The sequence below is a fragment of the Astyanax mexicanus genome, chromosome 14 (genome assembly GCF_023375975.1).
Source record: "Astyanax mexicanus isolate ESR-SI-001 chromosome 14, AstMex3_surface, whole genome shotgun sequence".
In the NCBI taxonomy this organism is placed as follows: domain Eukaryota; kingdom Metazoa; phylum Chordata; class Actinopteri; order Characiformes; family Acestrorhamphidae; genus Astyanax; species Astyanax mexicanus.
In genome coordinates this window covers 19,029,498-19,049,563 of record NC_064421.1, presented here as the reverse complement: position 1 = coordinate 19,049,563, position 20,066 = coordinate 19,029,498, and the positions used below count along the sequence as shown (strand labels likewise).

At 38.0% G+C, this 20,066-nt stretch overlaps 2 protein-coding genes across 2 annotated transcripts; one reads left to right on the top strand and one right to left on the bottom strand.

Annotated features, from left to right (window-relative positions):
* The first annotated feature begins 276 nt into the window (after positions 1-276).
* On the top strand, positions 277-17,478 carry sec23a (Sec23 homolog A, coat complex II component). The gene is made up of 20 exons (XM_007240480.4): positions 277-385; positions 2,484-2,726; positions 2,887-2,944; positions 3,043-3,129; positions 3,282-3,518; positions 3,718-3,797; positions 4,258-4,402; positions 5,054-5,212; positions 5,613-5,728; positions 6,007-6,130; positions 6,221-6,301; positions 6,393-6,482; positions 11,121-11,227; positions 12,845-12,998; positions 13,108-13,185; positions 13,705-13,866; positions 14,819-14,905; positions 16,023-16,178; positions 16,486-16,551; positions 16,664-17,478. The coding sequence occupies exons 2-20, from the start codon at positions 2,506-2,508 to the stop codon at positions 16,751-16,753; spliced, it is 2,298 nt and encodes a 765-aa protein (XP_007240542.3). The 5' UTR covers positions 277-385; positions 2,484-2,505; the 3' UTR covers positions 16,754-17,478.
* Positions 7,947-10,326, bottom strand: LOC111193217 (adenosine receptor A3). Its single transcript, XM_022672950.2, has 3 exons — positions 9,633-10,326; positions 8,449-8,602; positions 7,947-8,254 (listed from the first exon to the last, which is right to left on the bottom strand). Exons 1-3 carry the CDS (start codon positions 10,324-10,326, stop codon positions 8,059-8,061), a joined length of 1,044 nt encoding a protein of 347 aa, XP_022528671.1. The 3' UTR covers positions 7,947-8,058.
* Positions 17,479-20,066: the final 2,588 nt, after the last annotated feature.

Sequence of the window (20,066 nt, the reverse complement as noted above, 5' to 3'; positions counted from 1 at the left end):
ACATATCCATTGAAAGTTAATATTTGTATAACCAATTTGATAATACAAGTTTTTTTTTATACCTGACATCATATGGATTTGATAGTTTGTTTTACACTAGCTTTCAAACATAATTTGAGATGTTCCAAAAAAACATTTTTTAAATATACAGCTTTAGAGTTGTGATATCAGAGTTGTAGTTGGTCCATCATTGTTAGAAAAGTACATCATTCTGATGAACTGCAGCAGAGAGAGGGCAGAGGATCAGTTCAACCAACACAACACACACCCACTCGACGTGGCAGGGCCACTTCGGCCATGTTCGTTGCTACGTCAGCGCCTGAAATCGTTCAGCGAGCCTGGAGAGCCGAGCGGACTGAGCGCTGAGAGAACCCGGCGGCTTTAGGTGAGGATAATCGACTGGTTTTAGCTGTTTTACTGTAAATAAGACATTGTAGTTTTACCCCTCGGGGGCAGGGAGGATTGTCAGTGCGGTCTCTACCTGGCTGTTGTTTTAAAGCAGAGCGCCGGTATCCGCAGTGTAGTCTAACCTGCTCTAGCCGGAGAGCGTGCTTTAACCGGGGTTAGCTACCTGTTAGCTAACGCTAGCTGGTGTACAGAGGGGTGTGGTGGCGATGTGATGATCAATAAGTTCGCTAATCTGTTATAGATCAGCTCTTTAGTTAGCTAGACACTAGTGCGCAATTATTATGCGAACGTTAGCCAAGTTAGCTAGCTAGCTAGCTAGCTAGGTTAGCTTGCTATGGGAAATATAACAGTTAGCTAAATGTAGCAGGCTAACTTGTTAACTAGCTAGCTGTGTAAAAACAGCATAAACTGTAACGTTAGTGGAGCTTGGACCTCTTAGACCTATTTAGACAGATATACTATAGGTAGGTTTGCTAAATATGAGTTTTAAATGGAATTAGATAACTAATAAACTTGGTTTACATGCTGTGCCCAACATAGATGAATAGCTTGTATAGTTTATTACTTTTTAGATGTTGATTATTTACATAGCTAAAGTTAGTTAACTAACGAGCTAACTAACTAACGTAGCTGGTTAGCAAATTTCATGCATAAAGGTTGTTTTTTGTACTGAGCCATAAACAGCAAAAAACTGAAGCCTGGCTTTTCATCCTTATGCAGATAAATAAGTTAGATAACCTAGATAACTATCTAAATAGTTAAGTAGTTTACTCTTTTAGTTTGAATGAACTCATAAACTTGATTTACATGTTGTGCCTAGTATATGAATAAGTATTATACTTTATTTAATTTGTATAGAGTTTTATACAGTTAGTTAGCATTTGAAGTAAAAAAAAGTAGTATTTTTATTTTATAAAAAACGAGCCAAGTAGCTTAATAAATACTCACCTAAGCTAACTAATGCATTACTTATGCACATTAATATGTGTAGTCTGTACGAATTAGTGCGCAAAATCACCCTTATCTTGGCATCTCTCCATAGTTGAAAGTTCTACTAATCTGTCTATGTGGCACATGAGTGGTGCTCCAATTGATCTTATCTTTTATCATTGATAAGCTCTCTTTATTACAACTTTTAATGTACAATAACTATAAGAGTATCATATGTTCACACATTGACAAAATATAAATATAATGCACCAAGACAAGTTGTTAAAATCGAAAGATATTTTAAAAAGATACAGTACCAGTAAAAAGTTTGGAAACACTTTCTCATTCAATTTTTTTTTCTTCTTTTTATCATTTTTATGATTGTGGTGGAAAAACACTTTTTGTTTACTACATAATTGTATATGTGTCCTTTTAATAGTTTGTGTAATATTAATCTATAATGTAAAAATAAAGAAAAACATTGAGTGTTTCTAAACTTTTGACTGGTAATGTTATGTAACTGATTACAATATTAGAGAGTATTGAGGGAATCTGTAATTGAGGGAATCTGTACAGTGGAAAGAAGGCTCTAGTATCTTGTTGGGCCAGCTCTGGCCTGGATACAAGATGAGATATGGTAGGTATGGAGGAAAAAAGTTTCTGTGTGGCATTCTAAAACAAGTTAGCCCACATATTGCAGCTGGCCCTGTAGATCCAACTTGATTGGTAATAAAATTGGTGAAAAGACAAGCCAAGTGTTCAGTCTAATTGAGACATTACTGAGCATGGGCGAGCATTATCCTGCCGAAAAATGCTAGTAGGAAGCCCTGCTATGAAAGTCAACACATGTGGCTCCATGGTGTCTTGCACATATTGCTCTACATATGTTCCTTTTATCACTACCAAGGTGACTGTTTAAATGCAGTGACTCCTTAGATTGTCACACCAGCAGCTGGGGCAGTAATTTATACCGTTGAGGTGTTTTATTTTTAGGTCAGTGAGTTTATGTGATTCAGTTGCTGATATCTTAACCATCGAACTTAGACAGTACAGTAATATAGGTACATTCCTTGTTTCCAAATCCTTATCAATAGCATATCTTAATTTCAACTCACTCTTCACTGTTCTCTAAAACTTCCTTATAGTTCATAGTTCCTTGAGGGTGCAATGACAACCTTCCCAGAGTTCATTCAGCAGAACGAGGACCGAGATGGGGTGCGTTTCAGCTGGAATGTTTGGCCCTCCAGTCGCCTGGAGGCCACACGTATGGTGGTACCCGTGGCTTCACTTTTTACCCCACTGAAAGAGCGCCCAGACCTCCCCCCAATACAGTATGAACCAGTGCTGTGTAGCCGGGCCACCTGCCGAGCTGTACTCAATCCTCTGTGGTGAGTCACATGAATCGGGGTACTTGTTCTGTTGATTAATTTTCTATTTACATAATGGGTTTATAGATGGAGGATCTGTTCATCATCAGCTTTGAGAACTGCCTCACAATTATGCTCATAATTGTAATGTGTCACTTTTTTGTCTTTTTTTGTTCATCAGCCAAGTGGATTACAGAGCAAAATTGTGGGCTTGCAATTTCTGTTATCAAAGAAATCAGGTGAGAGCTGAAATAACTAAGAAGGTTTTTTTTTTTATCAGTATCAAATAAAAGCTCATCTTTTTTTGATCACATTTTCATCTGTACATTTTGTCTAGTTCCCTCCAACTTATGCTGGAATATCAGAAGTGAACCAACCAGCTGAACTGCTTCCACAGTTCTCCACCATTGAATATGTAGTCCAGGTAAAGTTGCACAACTGAATCAACTCTTCAAAAATAAGAGCAATATGCATTTTAGATTAAGCTCAAAGGCTGACTACTTTAAAAAGCATTGCCAAAAGCATTGTTAACTGCATCTATATCCTTTTTTGTTTTTGTCTTTTTTTAATCCATAGCGAGGTCCTCAGATGCCCCTCAACTTTTTGTATGTGGTAGACACATGTATGGAAGATGAAGACCTGCAAGCTTTAAAGGAATCTCTGCAGATGTCTTTGAGTCTGCTTCCCCCTACTGCCCTGGTTGGCCTCATCACGTTTGGCCGCATGATCCAGGTCCATGAGCTGGGCTGTGAAGGCATCTCTAAAAGCTACGTCTTTAGAGGAACCAAAGATCTCAATGCCAAACAGTTGCAGGTCTGTTTTATTTTCTTTTTTTCAATACATTGTGTTGGAGTAAATGTATAATATATAGTATGGCATAATTTCATAGTGTATAAATAGTATAGTTACTGTTCCCCCAGCAAAAAAATAACACCAATCCACTTGGAATTGGGTTTTTTTCCAGTAGACCTGCCTATAATGTTTTTTTTTTTTTTTTAACTGTCACGTGCAGGAGATGCTTGGATTGACCAAACCAGCTGCGGCTCAGGCAGGCAGAGGACCACAGCAACCTCAGGCTCCTCCCTCTAACAGGTGCCTTTTAATGTTCCTTTGTTTACCAAAGCCCATGTGGGCATTATTGTTTTAGATATGGCAAAATCATGCTGAAAGTATGTTAATGCCTTAGAGTGAACCTAATCCCCACATTCCACATCTGTTAGCACAGTGATTAATATATGCATTGAAGACATTACCCACTTAATGTTCATGCATTCAGAGATAGAAAATGGTGTGCAAGACTCTAATTGTTCTTACTAGTCTATAATTTGTTCAGGGGTCCAGGTGTTACATTCTGTGGACCAGATTATGAATTCCTGGACACCATTTTAGCCCTTGTCAGGGCTTGTAATCAGCTGCAGCAGGCTACAACTAAACTGTAGTTAATCCTATTAGACTCTGCAATTGTTTTCTGAGATTTAGCTCTCTGTGTTTCAGTTATAGATTTGATAGATGTGAAATCGAAACCAAATCGTGATGTATTCTTTGTTCTCAGATTCCTGCAGCCAGTGCAGAAGATTGATATGAATTTGACTGATCTCCTGGGAGAGCTGCAAAGAGACCCCTGGCCTGTCACTCAGGGCAAACGACCCCTCAGGTCATTAGGAGTAGCATTATCCATTGCTGTTGGACTTTTGGAGGTATTTTTTTATACATATACATAAACATAACTTTATATACATACAAAAAGCATGGTTTGGTAAACACTTTTCATAGAGAACTGTTTATTCTGTGAGATTCCTGCATTCACTGTTTGTTTACTTTACAAGTAAAATCTTCAGCTCATGCTTTTTGAGGTACTCTATTGTGGGTTTTTATGTGTTTTTTGGATCATTATCTGTTTGTAGAAGCAGTCCTCTTTTTTCAGCTTTAGCTTTTTTAACAGAAACAAAATCTTCCTGAAGGTCTTTTGCAGTCATTTTGATTTTTTAAGCAATCATAACAACTCCTAACAATGATTGTGAACAAGCCATAACAGGCTAATTAAGCTCTGAGACCTCAAAGTTATGAGTGCTCACATCTCCTAGGGTTCCCATACTTTTGCAAGGTACTAATTTAATTGTTTCAATCAAAAACTGCATCAAACCAAAATAACACCCTTATCTTGCTTAAAATGTTAAAAGTTTTTATTCACAACACCTAATGCAGTTTAATATACTGGAAAAAAAGATTTTAATAACAAAATGACTGAAGTGTAAGATTGGTGTTGATATTGAAATTGTGATTTTAAATTATCACAGTTTTTTGGTAATAAAAAAGCTGCATCTTTTTTATCTCTTTTCTTTTTATAGTGCACTTTTCCAAATACTGGGGCTCGAATTATGACCTTCATTGGTGGTCCAGCCACCCAGGGCCCAGGCATGGTTGTAGGAGATGAACTGAAAACACCCATCCGCTCCTGGCATGATATAGAGAAAGACAATGCAAAGTTCATGAAGAAAGCCACTAAAGTAAGTCGTCCGTATTTGTGTTTGGTCGGTTTTATTACTATTGGCCTGATGTTGAATTTACAGATTTGCTTAAATTGCTTAAGAGATCATATGTGGGAGTCATTATGGTCATATGGTCACTTGTGCTGGGGTAATCACTGTCAATATTAAGAAAATAATTCTACATTGGTTACAAAACCTAACCAACAAAATAATAATAAAATAAAAGCATTTACTACAGAAGGTTAAAAAACTAGTGTTTTTTTAACATTTATTTTACCTCCTATAGAGGGGAACAAAAATTATTGCTTCACAAATTGAATTGACAGATATGATGTCAGCGGGAACTAAGGTCAGGCACTCTACAATTATGTTGCATCATGCACTGACAAAAAAAAACAACAACTTTATTTTCTTATAGCACTACGAGGCTTTGGCCAATCGAGCGGCCGCTAATGGACACATTATTGACATCTATGCCTGTGCCCTGGACCAGACTGGACTAGCAGAAATGAAGTGCTGCACCAACTACACAGGGTAAGAACTGCATCATTTATATATATTTATATCAGTGCACTTCAACAATAGCAGGCTGTAAAAAAAATCAGAGTTGCAAGCTGACTAATGTGATTTTCATTATATGTAAATGATGCACTAGTGTCACCAAAGTTTGTTTCGAGGCACTATTTCAAATATTTTGCTGAATAAGATGTGTAGAAATCAGTGTATTTTCCTAACACTATTATTAGCTGACTTTATTTAAGCTTAATTTAGCTGAGTAGAATAAACACTCTTTTTCTGTTTTGGAACTGCAGGGGTTACATGGTGATGGCAGACTCCTTCAACACGTCCCTGTTTAAGCAGACGTTTCAGAGGGTTTTCACCAAGGATGTGCAGGGATCTTTTAAAATGGCTTTTGCAGGAACTTTAGAGATTAAGGTGAATGCTTTGCAATCTTTCATTTCGGTCATTCTTTTAGCCTGACTTTTAAAACTGTTGTATAAACCAGTATATTTTTATGTTCCTCAGACGTCAAGAGAGATTAAGATATCTGGAGCAATTGGTCCATGCACCTCATTGAATGCCAAAGGACCCTGTGTATCAGAAAATGTAAATTTTGGATTTATAACATTTTTGGAATGGCATCATTTTTTTTATCTCCTAATGACTTTGGGATATCAATATTTAATGTATTCTTTAGGAAATTGGAACAGGTGGTACCTGCCAGTGGAAGATATGTGGTCTGGACCCCAACACCACGCTGGCAATTTACTTCGAAGTCGTCAATCAGGTACTGATTTATTCAACTTGCCTGACACAAAGCCTACATTTACACAGCAGGTGAAGGAGGCCCAAATCTGATTTACTGCACAAATCTGATTATTTTGTTTGGTCGTTTACATCGTCTGTATAATGTAGCCTGATTTTACATTAGTCTGAACAGATCTCACTGTTGACCTGACCTGCTAGTACAAGACAACATTGCTCAACCTGATAGGGCCAACAATCCATATTTGGTCTTTTTAAATAAATAAATTAAATAATTAAATAAATTAGCTGAGTGAACTGCTACTTCTAAAATTTGCAGTTGGAGTACCAACATTAAGATCCAAAACTGCCACATCAATACGGCTAACAGGCAAGAGTCAACATGGTGACATTCTGTGTTTAACTGTGGAAGACAATCAAACAGAGAACAGTATCTCCATTTCATGTGTTTACCTGCCATGAAGAAGAAAAATGCTAACAGAGGCTTTTAAAAATTCATACTGGATAAAGAGTTGTTTGCTCTTTTGGCTCTTTTACTTTTCCTTAATGTAAAATACCTTTTGAATTGTGCAGTGAATCTAATTTAAGGCCTGTCAGTACTGTATATGTCAGTACTGTGAGCCAAATTGGAGTGTCATGTTTAATATGTTTGTGCTGTTCACACCATCATGCCAATATGTAATTTCTGTCACAAAAAAAGATTGGTTTTGAGGCACAGACATAAACACCTCACTCAAATATTATGTTCTCATTACTGCTTTTATTGTGCTGCATCATAAAATGACCTCATTAGATGATAAGGCGTTGCCACATCATCTCCGTCAGCTGAGGTAAGTTTGCGTAAGATACTGAAGTAAATAGAAGATGGCAAAACCCTTTCCATGCAGGTGTAAGGTGGATTAGTTCACCACTAGAGGGCAGATTCTCTCAAGGAAATGCATCCTAAAAAGCTGATGTGTGAAATGTATTCTGTTGATGTTTCATTTTTTGGTGTGAAATGTACATAGTGTATAAAGTGCTCCTTGTACAAAATGGAGAGAAATGTATAGAGTTTTTTTGTTTGTTCATTTTTTATTTATTTTTACTAAAACACACGTAAAATGTCTTATTTTTATAACTAGTTTGCTTTACAGTTAACTATGCTAATCAGAGCTGATGTTTTTGTTTCTAGTAACATGCAGATATCACGAATACACCTGAATTTGCCTCAGAATACTAAAATGTAAGGAAAGGGTCTTCCTCTCTGTAATGCTGTAAAAATGGTTCCGTCAGTAAGACACTAGCCAGACTCTTGAGGAATTTCAGGAGGGCTGTGCGTTTGTCATCCAGTGCTCCATTACAGCAACTCTGCAGTGAAACCCAGTTCTTGAGTCACTGAATTTACTCAGCTTGTGTGATAACTGCACCAGAAGGAATAGTTTTACGCGTTCACGGCCGCGTCTGTTTATAGTGCGAGCCATTAGAGTGCGGCAGGTTTGCACTTGCAAATCCCACCAGGTCCATTAAATTACTCACGCAGCTGTTTCTGTAGAACAGTCATTCTTTTTATTCTCTTCGGATTGTTCCCACATCAGCCAGAGGTGTGACACTGGACGTGCTCAGCTCTCCGTAGGCTCGTGGAGAGGCTCATCGTGTGTTTGTGATGCTGGAGGTGCGCTGGGCGTTGCGGATGGGCAGCCGTGACTCTTGCTGCTCGCCTGTGTAGATGTGCTCCTGGGGAGGGGCTTTTTGCAGGCACGCTCTAACGCCTGCCGGATTTTTTTCAAGCTCCTGCGTAGGGCGGCTCTGTACCTCCTGAGAGAAAGAAACAAGGTCATGATTAAACACCCACATGCACACACTCACTCACACTCTTTCAGCTGGCTCTATTATCCCTCGACCGCATAGCAACAGCACTCTTTCTTGAGTAGCATCAAGTTTACATGTGACCTGTAAACAGTGTTGCTGCTGTTGTTTATATTAGGCTGTAAATGTCCACGACTGCTTACGTCTGGGTCATGGAGTTGATCCACGGGTTGAGTGCGGAGGTGAACAGCACTAGCCATGTGGCGACAGCAGAGGCAGGCTGAGGACTCTCGCTCCCGGTCAGGGTCTCGTAGAAGCAGATGGTGATGTAAGGCAGCCAGCAAATAAGCAGGCACACTGTGGACACACACAGATCATGTGATTCGGTTAATGATTAAATATAGGACATTTGATTACATGCAGGGGAATATTATATTACTGTCTGTGTGATAACTTTGTTTTGTTAGATAGCATGTAATATATGGAAGCGTGTGTTATCTTTCACCTGTATCCTCTGTAATTTATGAGGGTTGTATATATTTATATTACCAGCCTAACAATGTTTTAAGGCTTTTAGAGTAGGTGAATTGATAGACCAGTCTACAATACGTATGAAGAAAATATGTAACAGATAACAAATTATTTATGGTATTTTTAGTGTGTGAGGTTTGGCTATTGAATTGCTCATTTTATTAGCACCCACAATGTGTTTTTTCTTTCAATTTTTATGGTTCCACACAGGTCACAATTTTTGAGATATCAAAACTGTTTTATTTAATTGATTCATACATCATACTGAGGACTTGTGTCTGACTTGAGCTTGGACATCTATGAATACCAAATTTGGCTCAAACATAGAACTGATAGCAGGGTTTTATATTCTATTTATGTATCATACTTCTTTTAGGCAAACGTTTAGGCACCACACATTTTTAGTTTAGAAGCTTGTGGATACAGCTCTGTTAGCCAAATGTATTTGGATTTCACCCATTAGCCAACCGTTATTGGACTCCACTATAGTAAAAACCTTGCAGCACCATAATAAACCATCTAGCAATAGCTTAGCAACCAACATCAATACCATAGCAACATCCAAACATTTGTATCACCTCAGCACTGTATGCACTTTTTACAGATGAAAAAAAACACAGTTTTGAAAACAAACACAGTAAGCAGTGATGAAGAAAGAGTGGAAATTGATGAGAGCTATGGATTTTTTTTGTCCCTTGTTTGTAAATGCTTGAAAGATTATGACCGAATCCTTATCTTAACCGAGATTGTGACAGATTCTGAAGCTACCTTCTTAACATCACAATGCAAAGCATTTTACCAATGATCAAACACCTCTGTATAAAGCTGCTTTTGGCTGGTAATCCCTTTAGCTTACCTATTGTTGTTACCATGACTATAGAGCTCTTGAAGTAATTATTGGCAGGAACGTAAAAGCAGTGCTGCTCGTTGCAAACGAACGTCCCTCGCCGTACTTGATTTCTTGCTACGTACACTATGTATCCATACATGACGCACATTGCCAAAATGGGAACAATAATTCCCAATACTATGAAGAGCATATTAAAGCCTGTACAAGCAGGCTTGAAGCTTGGAGCACAGAGGAACCTGCTGCTGCTGTAACTGTAGCTCCCAAAGCCAGTCAGTGGCAGAACCGCGTTCACAAGCGAGTATGTCCAAATGATGCCTAGAATGATTCTAGTCCTGTGTGCTGTGAAGATATTTGCGTAGTTTAGAGCGAAGCAGATCTCTGTGAACTTGTCAACGGTGGCCCAGGTGAGGGAGTGGACAGAGGCCAGCTGGAGTAGCATAAAGAAGAAAGCGCTGCCCTGGCACAGTACACTGCTGCTGGAGTAGCCCTGCGGCCGGAACAGGCTGTTATGGGCTCCGAAGGGGATGGTGGATAGGCCCAGAGCTAGATCGCACACATTGAAGCTGAGTGTCAGAATCCATGTCTCTGTTTGTAGGTTCCTGTTGAGCAGCAACACAAGGAGCAGCACAGTATTTCCACACACAGAGAGAAGGCTAGAGCTGATCATCAGAACCACGTATACCATTTCAGTCCACTGCATTGTGCCCGTCTAGGAAAGACTCCCTTCTACTGTGTTCACAAAGATCTGTGATCGCAGGCATTTACAGGTTCCTAATTTGCATCGGTTGCATCCAGATTACCCCGCCGTTCATTCACAAAACATAGTCAGGAACTGAGACTTCAGACTGTAAGGTGCCGGGTCATGGTTTCCAGTGATGAGTAGCATCCAAAGCTCCAGAGAGTGCCAGTTGTTGTTATGCAGGTGTGGATCTCATGCTGTGCCTCATGAGTGGATGATCCAGTGCACTACACACTAATCTCTGGTGGGAGTGTCAGGTTTTTTTTTTTTTTTTTTTGCCCCAAAATAAGCTAAGTGACCCTCTGCTATCCCTTTTTAGTGTAGCAGCGAGTCAAGCGTCAAACGTATAAGCAGGGCAAGATCCTGTGGACACGAGCTGAGGAGAGCTACAATAACTGTACCGCTCTGTAAACACGAAGCTCCAGATTTAATATCCTCTCCTGCAATGGCTGCTTGCTGCCAAGTTAATGAGCCATTCTGCACCCAAGTGTTGTTGGGGTAATTGGCAAGAAGCATGACTTTTAAAGCGGTTTAAGCCTTAATCATTAATTATTGCTGTGCAGCCTTCACTAAGCTTAAGCCTTCTTTCCAATTATATTCTGTTGTTTCTAGTTTCGTATGTCTCTTTTATTTCGTGTGTTGTCTGGATTAGTTTTGTTTTTCTTCAGCATGTCCGCTACGTCGTTGTCTTTTCTAGTTTTTTTTTTTTTTTTTTTGCTTACAGTTTGTTTTTTTCTTTTTATTTGTTTTTGCAGCACAATGCCCCAATTCCACAAGGGGGCCGAGGGGCCATACAGTACGTGACTCAGTACCAGCACTCTAGTGGACAGAGACGCATCAGAGTCACCACCATTGCCAGAAAGTAAGTTGTTCTTTAAATGTCCATCTTAAATTATATTAAATTAAGTTGATTTGTCACTCTCATATTCAGTAACATAAACACTACACTGACCAACACTGGCATGCCAAAAGTCATGAGATAATAATATGTAAATTGGGAATGCTCACACTTGCCAGATTTGTATGATGATGTCTTGTGAGTTAGCTTAAACACTGGTCTGGTATGGCAATGAGATAACAATGAAATTATTGAGGTGCGTGAGGAGTGAGACCTGATGGTGAAGACAAAATATTTTCAAACATTTATGACAAAGTTACTTAGTGAACATGGGTGATGTAGCATTAAGCCACATGCAGTCTTTTTGGCTAGTTTCACTTTTAATTTGAGAATGTATGAAGAAAGTGAATGAAAAAAAGACTTGAAGGACGTAAGCACTGAGTATATTCAATACTGCTGCCCTTGAAGAAATTCGCTCAGTCAGAGAAGCTATTCATCAGCTTTACTGAAGAAAGACAACAGAGCACTAGGTGTGAGAATCACAAGGCATCTCTGGTAACAATATTAAGATAATATCTTTAGTACTTGATATCAAAAGATCACAGTTCTCTACAATAATTTATGGCATCTGTGTTATCGAATAGGATAAAATACCTTGAGGCAGTATATGCATACGTTTCAGTAAAAATATCAATATTCGGCGCCACATATTGATAACGATAATTCCACCCCTACCAGTGAAATTATTTATTATAATTATTTTAAATATTTTAATGTTTTAATTTTAATAGTTATTCCCACCATCAGTTCTCAGGATTATTTATCAAACCCACAAGCTTTATCTGATAAGCACAGAAACATTAGTAAAACATTGATCAGAAAAACATTACCAGATATGAATGTAATAAGGACAGATTATGCAGAACAGTTAACATGTTGAGATTTCATAATAAGCTTGCCCAAATTGCATGTTCCAAGATCTGTGTGTATTTGCATCAATATCTGAAATTGTTTAAAACGTCTGATCTGTTACTCAGGCTGTGCCTTCTGAATGTATTCATATTCAGCTATCTTTGAATTTGCCATACAATTCAAGGTTTTGAGTCTTGGTTCCTCTGAAGCTTTCTTCTTCCATCTTTTTGTTTTTTTTCTTGCCACTTTTGCCAGCATGTTTTATGTGTTGTTAATCATTTGTCTAATTACTGGATTTCTGTAAAGCTGCTTTGCAGCACATTAGTTGTTAAATGTTCTGTACAAATAAATCTGATTTTATTTTATTTGATTCTTGTTATGAACAGACTGGCCTTGTTTCTATGGCAACTTGTTAATTTGGCCATCAAAATATCCACTCCAAGCGTGTGGAATTTGACTGCATCTCTCAACGTATATCTTATACAGTCAATACAGTGCTGGTTAGTTACCAAATAGTTCTAAAAGTGAAAAAAGATTATAAACACTCCCTAAAATGTCATATTGTAAATGATCCCTGACCTTGAGGCATGTCTTGTGCAGCAGACTTTATATGCTTACTTGACATGCAGACTGTGGTGTTTAAATCGATGCAGCTTAGATTGATGAAGAAGAAGCATGTGTGTGAAGGGCAGTGTGTTCTGATGCATTATTTCCCTGTGCCATTCTCAGCTGGGCAGATGCACAAACGCAGATTCAGAACATCGCAGCATCATTCGATCAGGAGGCCGCTGCTATTCTCATGGCCTGCCTGGCCGTCTACAGGGCCGAATCAGAGGAAGGGCCGGATGTTTTGCGCTGGCTTGATCGACAGCTTATTCGTCTGGTGAGGAAACACTGACCACTACAGATGTCAGATTGTCAATGAACAAGAACAAAGATCAAAACCCTGACCTGAGACTTATTTTTATTTATTTTTTTTATCTTTATTTCAGTGTCAGAAATTTGGAGATTACCACAAAGATGACCCAAACTCTTTCCGTTTCTCTGAGACTTTCTCTCTATATCCCCAGGTAGGACCCCAGCTTGTCACTCTACTCGAAATCTCACTTCTAATCTGTAATAATTTATAGATTACTTAGATATTGTAAATAATTTAATATACACTTCTATTTATTTGTTAATTATAACCAATAAAGGATGTGTTTGAATGTTTTATAAGTCAAAGTATTTAAAAACAAAAATAACTTAATGTCTGGTAATTATGTACTCTTTGGATGCCTTTGGGTTTTTGGATATTATTTTTGATTATTTGTAAACCTAGGGATGGCACACAGCACTAGCGTGCTTCATGAATTTTATACTTTATACATTAAGCTACATGAATTTTATGTTATACATTTTACTACATGAATTTTATATCTGCACTAAGTTGAATTTGGGTTGAATTTATACATTGATTATAAATTATATTATTTATATGATTTTATATATTTCTTTCTTTCTTTATTTATATATTATTTTAAACAGTTATTTCAACTTTTGAATAGAATATTATTAAATTGTTTACATCTATTTTTTTTAATTGACAGTTCATGTTCCATCTGAGAAGGTCTCCATTCCTCCAAGTGTTCAACAATAGCCCAGATGAGAGCTCCTACTATAGACACCATTTCATGAGGCAGGATCTGACTCAGTCTCTTATCATGATTCAGCCAATCCTTTACGCCTACTCCTTCAACGGCCCCCCTGAGGTATACCTACCTTCTGTCTTTTCTTTTCTTGTTTTTCCTGTTCTTTATTTAATGCAGTGGGTATTTATGTTATTCACAGTGATGCTGAATATTGAAAATGTGCTATGCCTGTAATTTATTTTTTAACCATAGTTTGACCTCTGGATGTGTTTCAAAATCTGGGTTTAGTAATGTGGATCAGAAATGCTCTGTCATGGTGATGTCTTAAATCCCATGACCCTTCAGATTATTGTCCCGTGTCTGTTATCACAGGCTGTACTTGTCTTTAATTAGCACATTTATTGGAGCTTTTTGTTATAATGATTATTACTTTTTTTTTTTTTTTTTTGTAAACTCTATGATAATAACAAGCCCTTATTTACAGATTACCGTACCGAATTACCAGTGACCTCAGTTAGCACTAACTGATTGTATCCAGGAGATAGAACATTGTTTCTGTTTTTACACGCAGCACAGTATGTGTGTGTGCACGATTGTTTGTGTGTGAGAGGCAGGAGAAGCCATAATTGCTATCCTTGGACCTGTTCTTGTTGAAGTGGTGTAATTTTCATTGTTGAGCCAGGCAGTCTAAACTCACATCATGCATGGCCCCTGGCTATTTTTTACAGCAGAAACTGAATCGGATGGATGTTGTCTAGGGCAGACTTCCACAATTGACATGTTGCTATTTTAATATTGTAATGTTTTGTATGAGTGACTCGTGTTTAAGTGAGATGTACATTCTGTACATCTGACCCTATCATACTGTAGTCCCGGGTGAGTGTGTCAACAATAGGACAGTCTGAACGAAGGATTAGAACAGTAGTTGATTCAGCCTAATGTGCTTTTAATAGAAGGCTTTACCCATTATTACCCCCTATGGCATTCTCCAGGCATTGTGAATTCTTAGAAAACAAAGGACATTAACTAATGCTGTCAGTGCTTAATAACATTTTTCTTTCTTTGCCTGCAGCCGGTGCTTTTGGACAGCAGTAGCATTCTGCCGGACCGAATCCTCCTAATGGACACATTCTTCCAGATCCTCATTTACCATGGAGAGGTGAACACATTTCTCTTGCAGCAGAGATGCTGCTGTTTGTTTGAACTTTTTCGAACACATTTATGGTAAAATGATCTGGACATTTAAAGTAAGCTTAAAGATAAAGTTGCTTGGTCAAAAAAGGAAAAAACTCACCTATAATAAATAGCTATGGATGGCATGTTCTGCTACAACCCATTCTTGTGCTCTGTTGAAAGCCTGAACATCATTAGAAGTAGCTACTGGCAGTGCTGTTTTTGTGCTGTATGGACAAATGGTGCTGATTCAAGGAAGAGAACTGCTACAGAAGATGAGATGTGGCGTTTGTTATAAACATGCCTGAAACTAACTATAAGGATGCTGAGCTGAAGAGGTGACAAAAACTAAGCTACAAATGATAAACATCTGAACCGAAGACGTTTTGGTTTGGCCACGTCAGCTTAGAACATATATTTAAAACTATGTAAACAGCTCAGCAATCACTGGCAAGCTGTAGATGTGTGACAGAGTCTGCTGTTAGTCTGGGCTCATAGCCTCCATCAACAGAGCAGGAGATAGACAGATAGTCAAGGTCTGGACCTCGCTAGCTTTTTCTTTCTTTTTTAACCTGCCTCCAGTCATTAGATTCAGTGTGCCAGAAATAGCTTAGAGTAAATCAACAGCAAACCCCTACAGATAAACAAACATGAATGCTAATGAGGAATTGATGGCTTTTACTTCAGATGTTCTCCTCGGAGAACAATATGCCAACAATGTCTTGTGTAAGTGCAGCTGTCTCTTCAAAACTCATTCAACAACCCTAACTCCTCCCAGTGTAACAACCACCATTGATAATTGCTGTATGGGATGCAATATACACATTTGCCTCAAATTTTGGCAGTCAGAATTTAGCATGACTTACCAGAGAGGCATTTGACAACCAAGTGTGGATCAGATCTCATCAGGATACAGTCCAGTTACTAGTCGCATGGAATGACCAGGTGTTAATCTGGTGTGAGTTTTAAGTTGCCAGAAAATGTTTTAACTTTTTCTGCAGGTACTGTATTTGGTCATTGCTAACCTTATGCTGATTGATGGCTATTACTTCATTATGCTGTAAATGATGCAGAAACAAAAATATTCATTCCTATTCTTGCAGACGGTGTCTCAGTGGCGTAAAGCTGGCTACCAGGACATGCCTGAGTATGAGAACTTCCGCCACCTGCTGCAGGCTCCAGTGGATGATGCTCAGGAGATCCTGCACTCACGCTTTCCCATGCCCCGCTACATCGACACTGAGCATGGAGGCAGCCAGGTGACCTGCTCTCTCTGGCAGAGTATAAGAGATTTAAACTATGCAGAAAAAGCCAAGGCTTTTAGTACATAGATGTTCTAGTGGTTTAGGGAAAAAGCTGTTCTAAGAATTTACAGGGAGGGTGTAATTTAAAGAGCGTCAGAGGGATTCTACTTAATCAGTACAGGGTGTCATGGCTTATTCAGCCTCCTGCGCAGTTCTGCTTTAATGACCATGCTTAATCTGCCTCAGGGCTCAGACTGAAGTCATGGCTTTGCCTTCAGCAGGCTACTAATTTGTTTATTTCTTCTCCTATATTACCCACCAGGCTCGGTTTTTGCTGTCCAAAGTCAACCCCTCTCAGACCCATAACAACATGTATGCCTGGGGACAGGTGAGTTTCTCAATCTACCACCTATTAATACATCTATTTAAAATATATATTGCATCATTAACTCTAACATCTTTCTGACTTTATCTGTTTGTGTTTTGTTATATTCGTGTAGGAGTCTGGAGCACCCATCCTAACAGATGATGTGAGTTTGCAGGTATTCATGGATCATCTGAAGAAGCTAGCTGTGTCCAGTGCTGCCTAAGAGTTTGCCCAAGTCACCCAACCGCACCTTCACCTGTCCGGCATCAGTAAAATATTCCATACATACTTAGGAGAGCTACAATAGGACTGGCCTTTGATCTCCCTTTCCCTTCCCCATTTACTTTTGTTTATATCGAACCCAAATCCTTTACACTAGACTCTTTCTGTGCAGAGAAAATCATGTAAGTTTGTTCTGCTCAGTAATGAATAAATGCTCATGAGATGCTCTTAGTGGATTCAGTATAAAAGATAACACTACATGTGAATTGTGCTACAGGAGAAAAGCCGTCTTTTACATTATATCACTCAGTATCAGTCATCTAGTCATGACCTAAAGGCAGTAGGCTTTGCTATACTGTATTTATGTTCAGCAGTGATGTATGATCTCATATTAAACAAAAGAAGAATTAAGAATTGGAAATCACAGCTTACCTACAGCTGAACTAGACTGCTAGATGAAAGAGTGTGAAGCGTGTGATTGGAGTGAATGCTTTAGTGCTGCCTCAAGCCCCAGATGAAATTCCTTTGTCTTGCAGTCTCTGGCAGTTTCTGGTTCTACTTTAGTCGCCATGTGATGCAGGAATTAATGTCCCAGCCATGAACATGCAGGCTTATGGAATATGAAAGCTGCCTTATTCTATCCAATGTTCTGCTATTTATGCCTCATTTTTAACAGTATTATAGAACTATTTACATGATATTTCTAATAAAATGGCCTCATCATTACATTTGCGTTTGAGTTTTTATTTAAAACAGTATATTGTCACTGGCAGACAAAAGCTCTCATTTTATAATTTTCATTATATACAGACCTACAGAAATAAATGTGAATTTAAATTAAAACTGAAATAATTATTTTAATGTTTTGTCCTGGTCTAGTAAAGTAACTATATTTTAAAGATAAAAGGTTTTGTGTACATTTAGACATACACTATATAGGCAAAAGTATTGGGACAGCTTCTCGTTTGTTTTTTCCTAAATCAAGGGTATTGAAAAGAGTTTATCTGGATTTTGTCAGAGTAGCTGTCAAGCTCTACTGTCCAGGGAAATCTTTCTACTAGATTTTGGAACATTTGTTGTAAGGATTTGATTGATTGCTTTCAGCTACAAGAGCATTAGTGAGGTCAGGCTGATGGATGATTTGTACTCTATCTGATCTCAACTCCCCAACTTATCTCAAATGGATGCACCTCTGTCAGCACTGGATAGAACTTAAAATAGTAAAATAAATTGATGTAGACATTTGAACATACAGTGGAGAAGAGAGTCGGATCTGGAGTCTATATGTACGTTTATTTGCGTACACACTCCCAAAAGACTGAACATTTTTTGCTATTGTAATCTGTGATTGAGGATGATGTGTATGTTGCTGATTCCCAAGAAAAACTTTTCTGGTGTCTGATCTTTACTCCCAGTGATGTAACCAGTTAAAAAAAAACGTTGCAGGAATCAGTGTCCTGGTTTCACAGTGATCCAACAAAAGCTGCCTAGTGTGCTTGCTGTGTGTGTACTTCTTCCAGCGAGAGCAGAAACTGATGTCTGTAAGCATGACATTCTGCAGAGTTTCTCGACAGAGTTTCTGAGCTATATGGCATTTTACTTTGATGTACACATTTGGATGAGTTATTTGTTTGAGACAGAAAGTTTTGACAGGATTGTGAAGCCTCACACAATTTAAACACATGCAGATTCAGATCAAATGTATTTAGGGTATCTGCCGAACTATATGTAAAAAAACTAAAACATCTTAAATTCATCTATCTAAACAAAGGGCCTTGATTTATATTAAAATGTCTTTAATTAATCTCCCAATGTTCTTAAACATTCCACAGACCGTAAATACTATTTTGGTTTACCGTAACTGTTGCACAATTCATTACACAGTTTTAGTCAACATCCTGAATTAACAGTAGACTGAATTAACCTGATTTAATTGCATCTTTTTCAGCTTCAAGGTAGGAATATTTCTCAATAACAGTTCTTGCGTGCTCTTGTTCTTGTCTGACACTATTTTCAGCTGCCTCTCTGAAGGAAGCAGCCCTTAAATTATCACAGACTATGAAATAAAAGAATGTACCCAGAACCCTGAGCTTTCACTGTAAACTAAACACAGAATCGAAGGCAACAGTAAAGTTTTTGAGTTTCTGCATTTGAAATAAAAATGCCCCTAAGGGGACATCATGTGAAAAAAATAATTAATGCATGGCCACAACTTATTAAAGCGTAGGAATGATATCCGAATTTATAAGTTGTGGCAATACATTATAATTTTTTTTTTACCTCCTGTCAATGTTAAAGGTGTAAATGGTTCTTTTTTTTATGAGATGAGAAATGGATAGTTAAGCTGTCAATTTGAAACAAAAAAAGGGATTGTTTATATGGTTGTGTCGTGGGCTTGTATACTGTATAGCTAACTTACTGCTGTAATAGCTATGAAAGCTTAGCTTTGGATATGCACCATACTATTAATTTCATATAATAAAACTGCAAGTACACAGCATCTCAATAGGACCTATGTTCTTGTGTTGGTATTGAGAAACACCCATAGGTAAGGGAAAACTGTAATTTAGTTATATATTTTTTCTGAATGGTATTAAAAAGTATTTAATTTAATTTCCATATACCGAATATAAATTCCAGGTACCCTGGAACTGTTTTTTCAATTTTTTTTTATTTATTAAACAAAATACCATGACTGTTCTCAACAATGGCCACATGGGAGCAGTAAATTACTAATAGATCTTCTGATCTAATAATTCAAAGTGAATATGCCAAGTTTACATGATCTAATGGAGTGAAATGGTCTCAGGTTAGAAATGAGATTTAGTGTACAGATTCTGTACACACACAGTTTACTCACATTGCTGTGTTATTTTTATTTTTTTGTGTGCTCATTATTTTAAACTGTCCTCTCGATATCTAAATGCCAGAGTGTCCTCATTACTGAGCCAGTTGCTTATGTTTCTCCAGCTGTGTGTTTCCAGTCATGTGGATAGACCACAGCTCACTCCTTTGAAGAAAAGCTGCTTTTGCTGGAGAACTGAATGTCTGCTACAGTCAGCCTAAAAACTCTATTCTCGCTCTACTTTGTCACAGAAATTTGAAAAATCTTTGGGATTGATTTGCTGAGAGCTTCTGGTTTCTCTGCTACTTCAAACTCCGAACGTTTACATACAGTTACAAGACAAGGTTATATTTTTTATTTCTACCACTTTAATGAGACTTTCAAAGGAAGACTAAATGGGTCTTATACCTCTGATGGAGACATGCCCTTTACTATGGTTAAGTGGAAACACAGGGAGCAGACAGAGGCA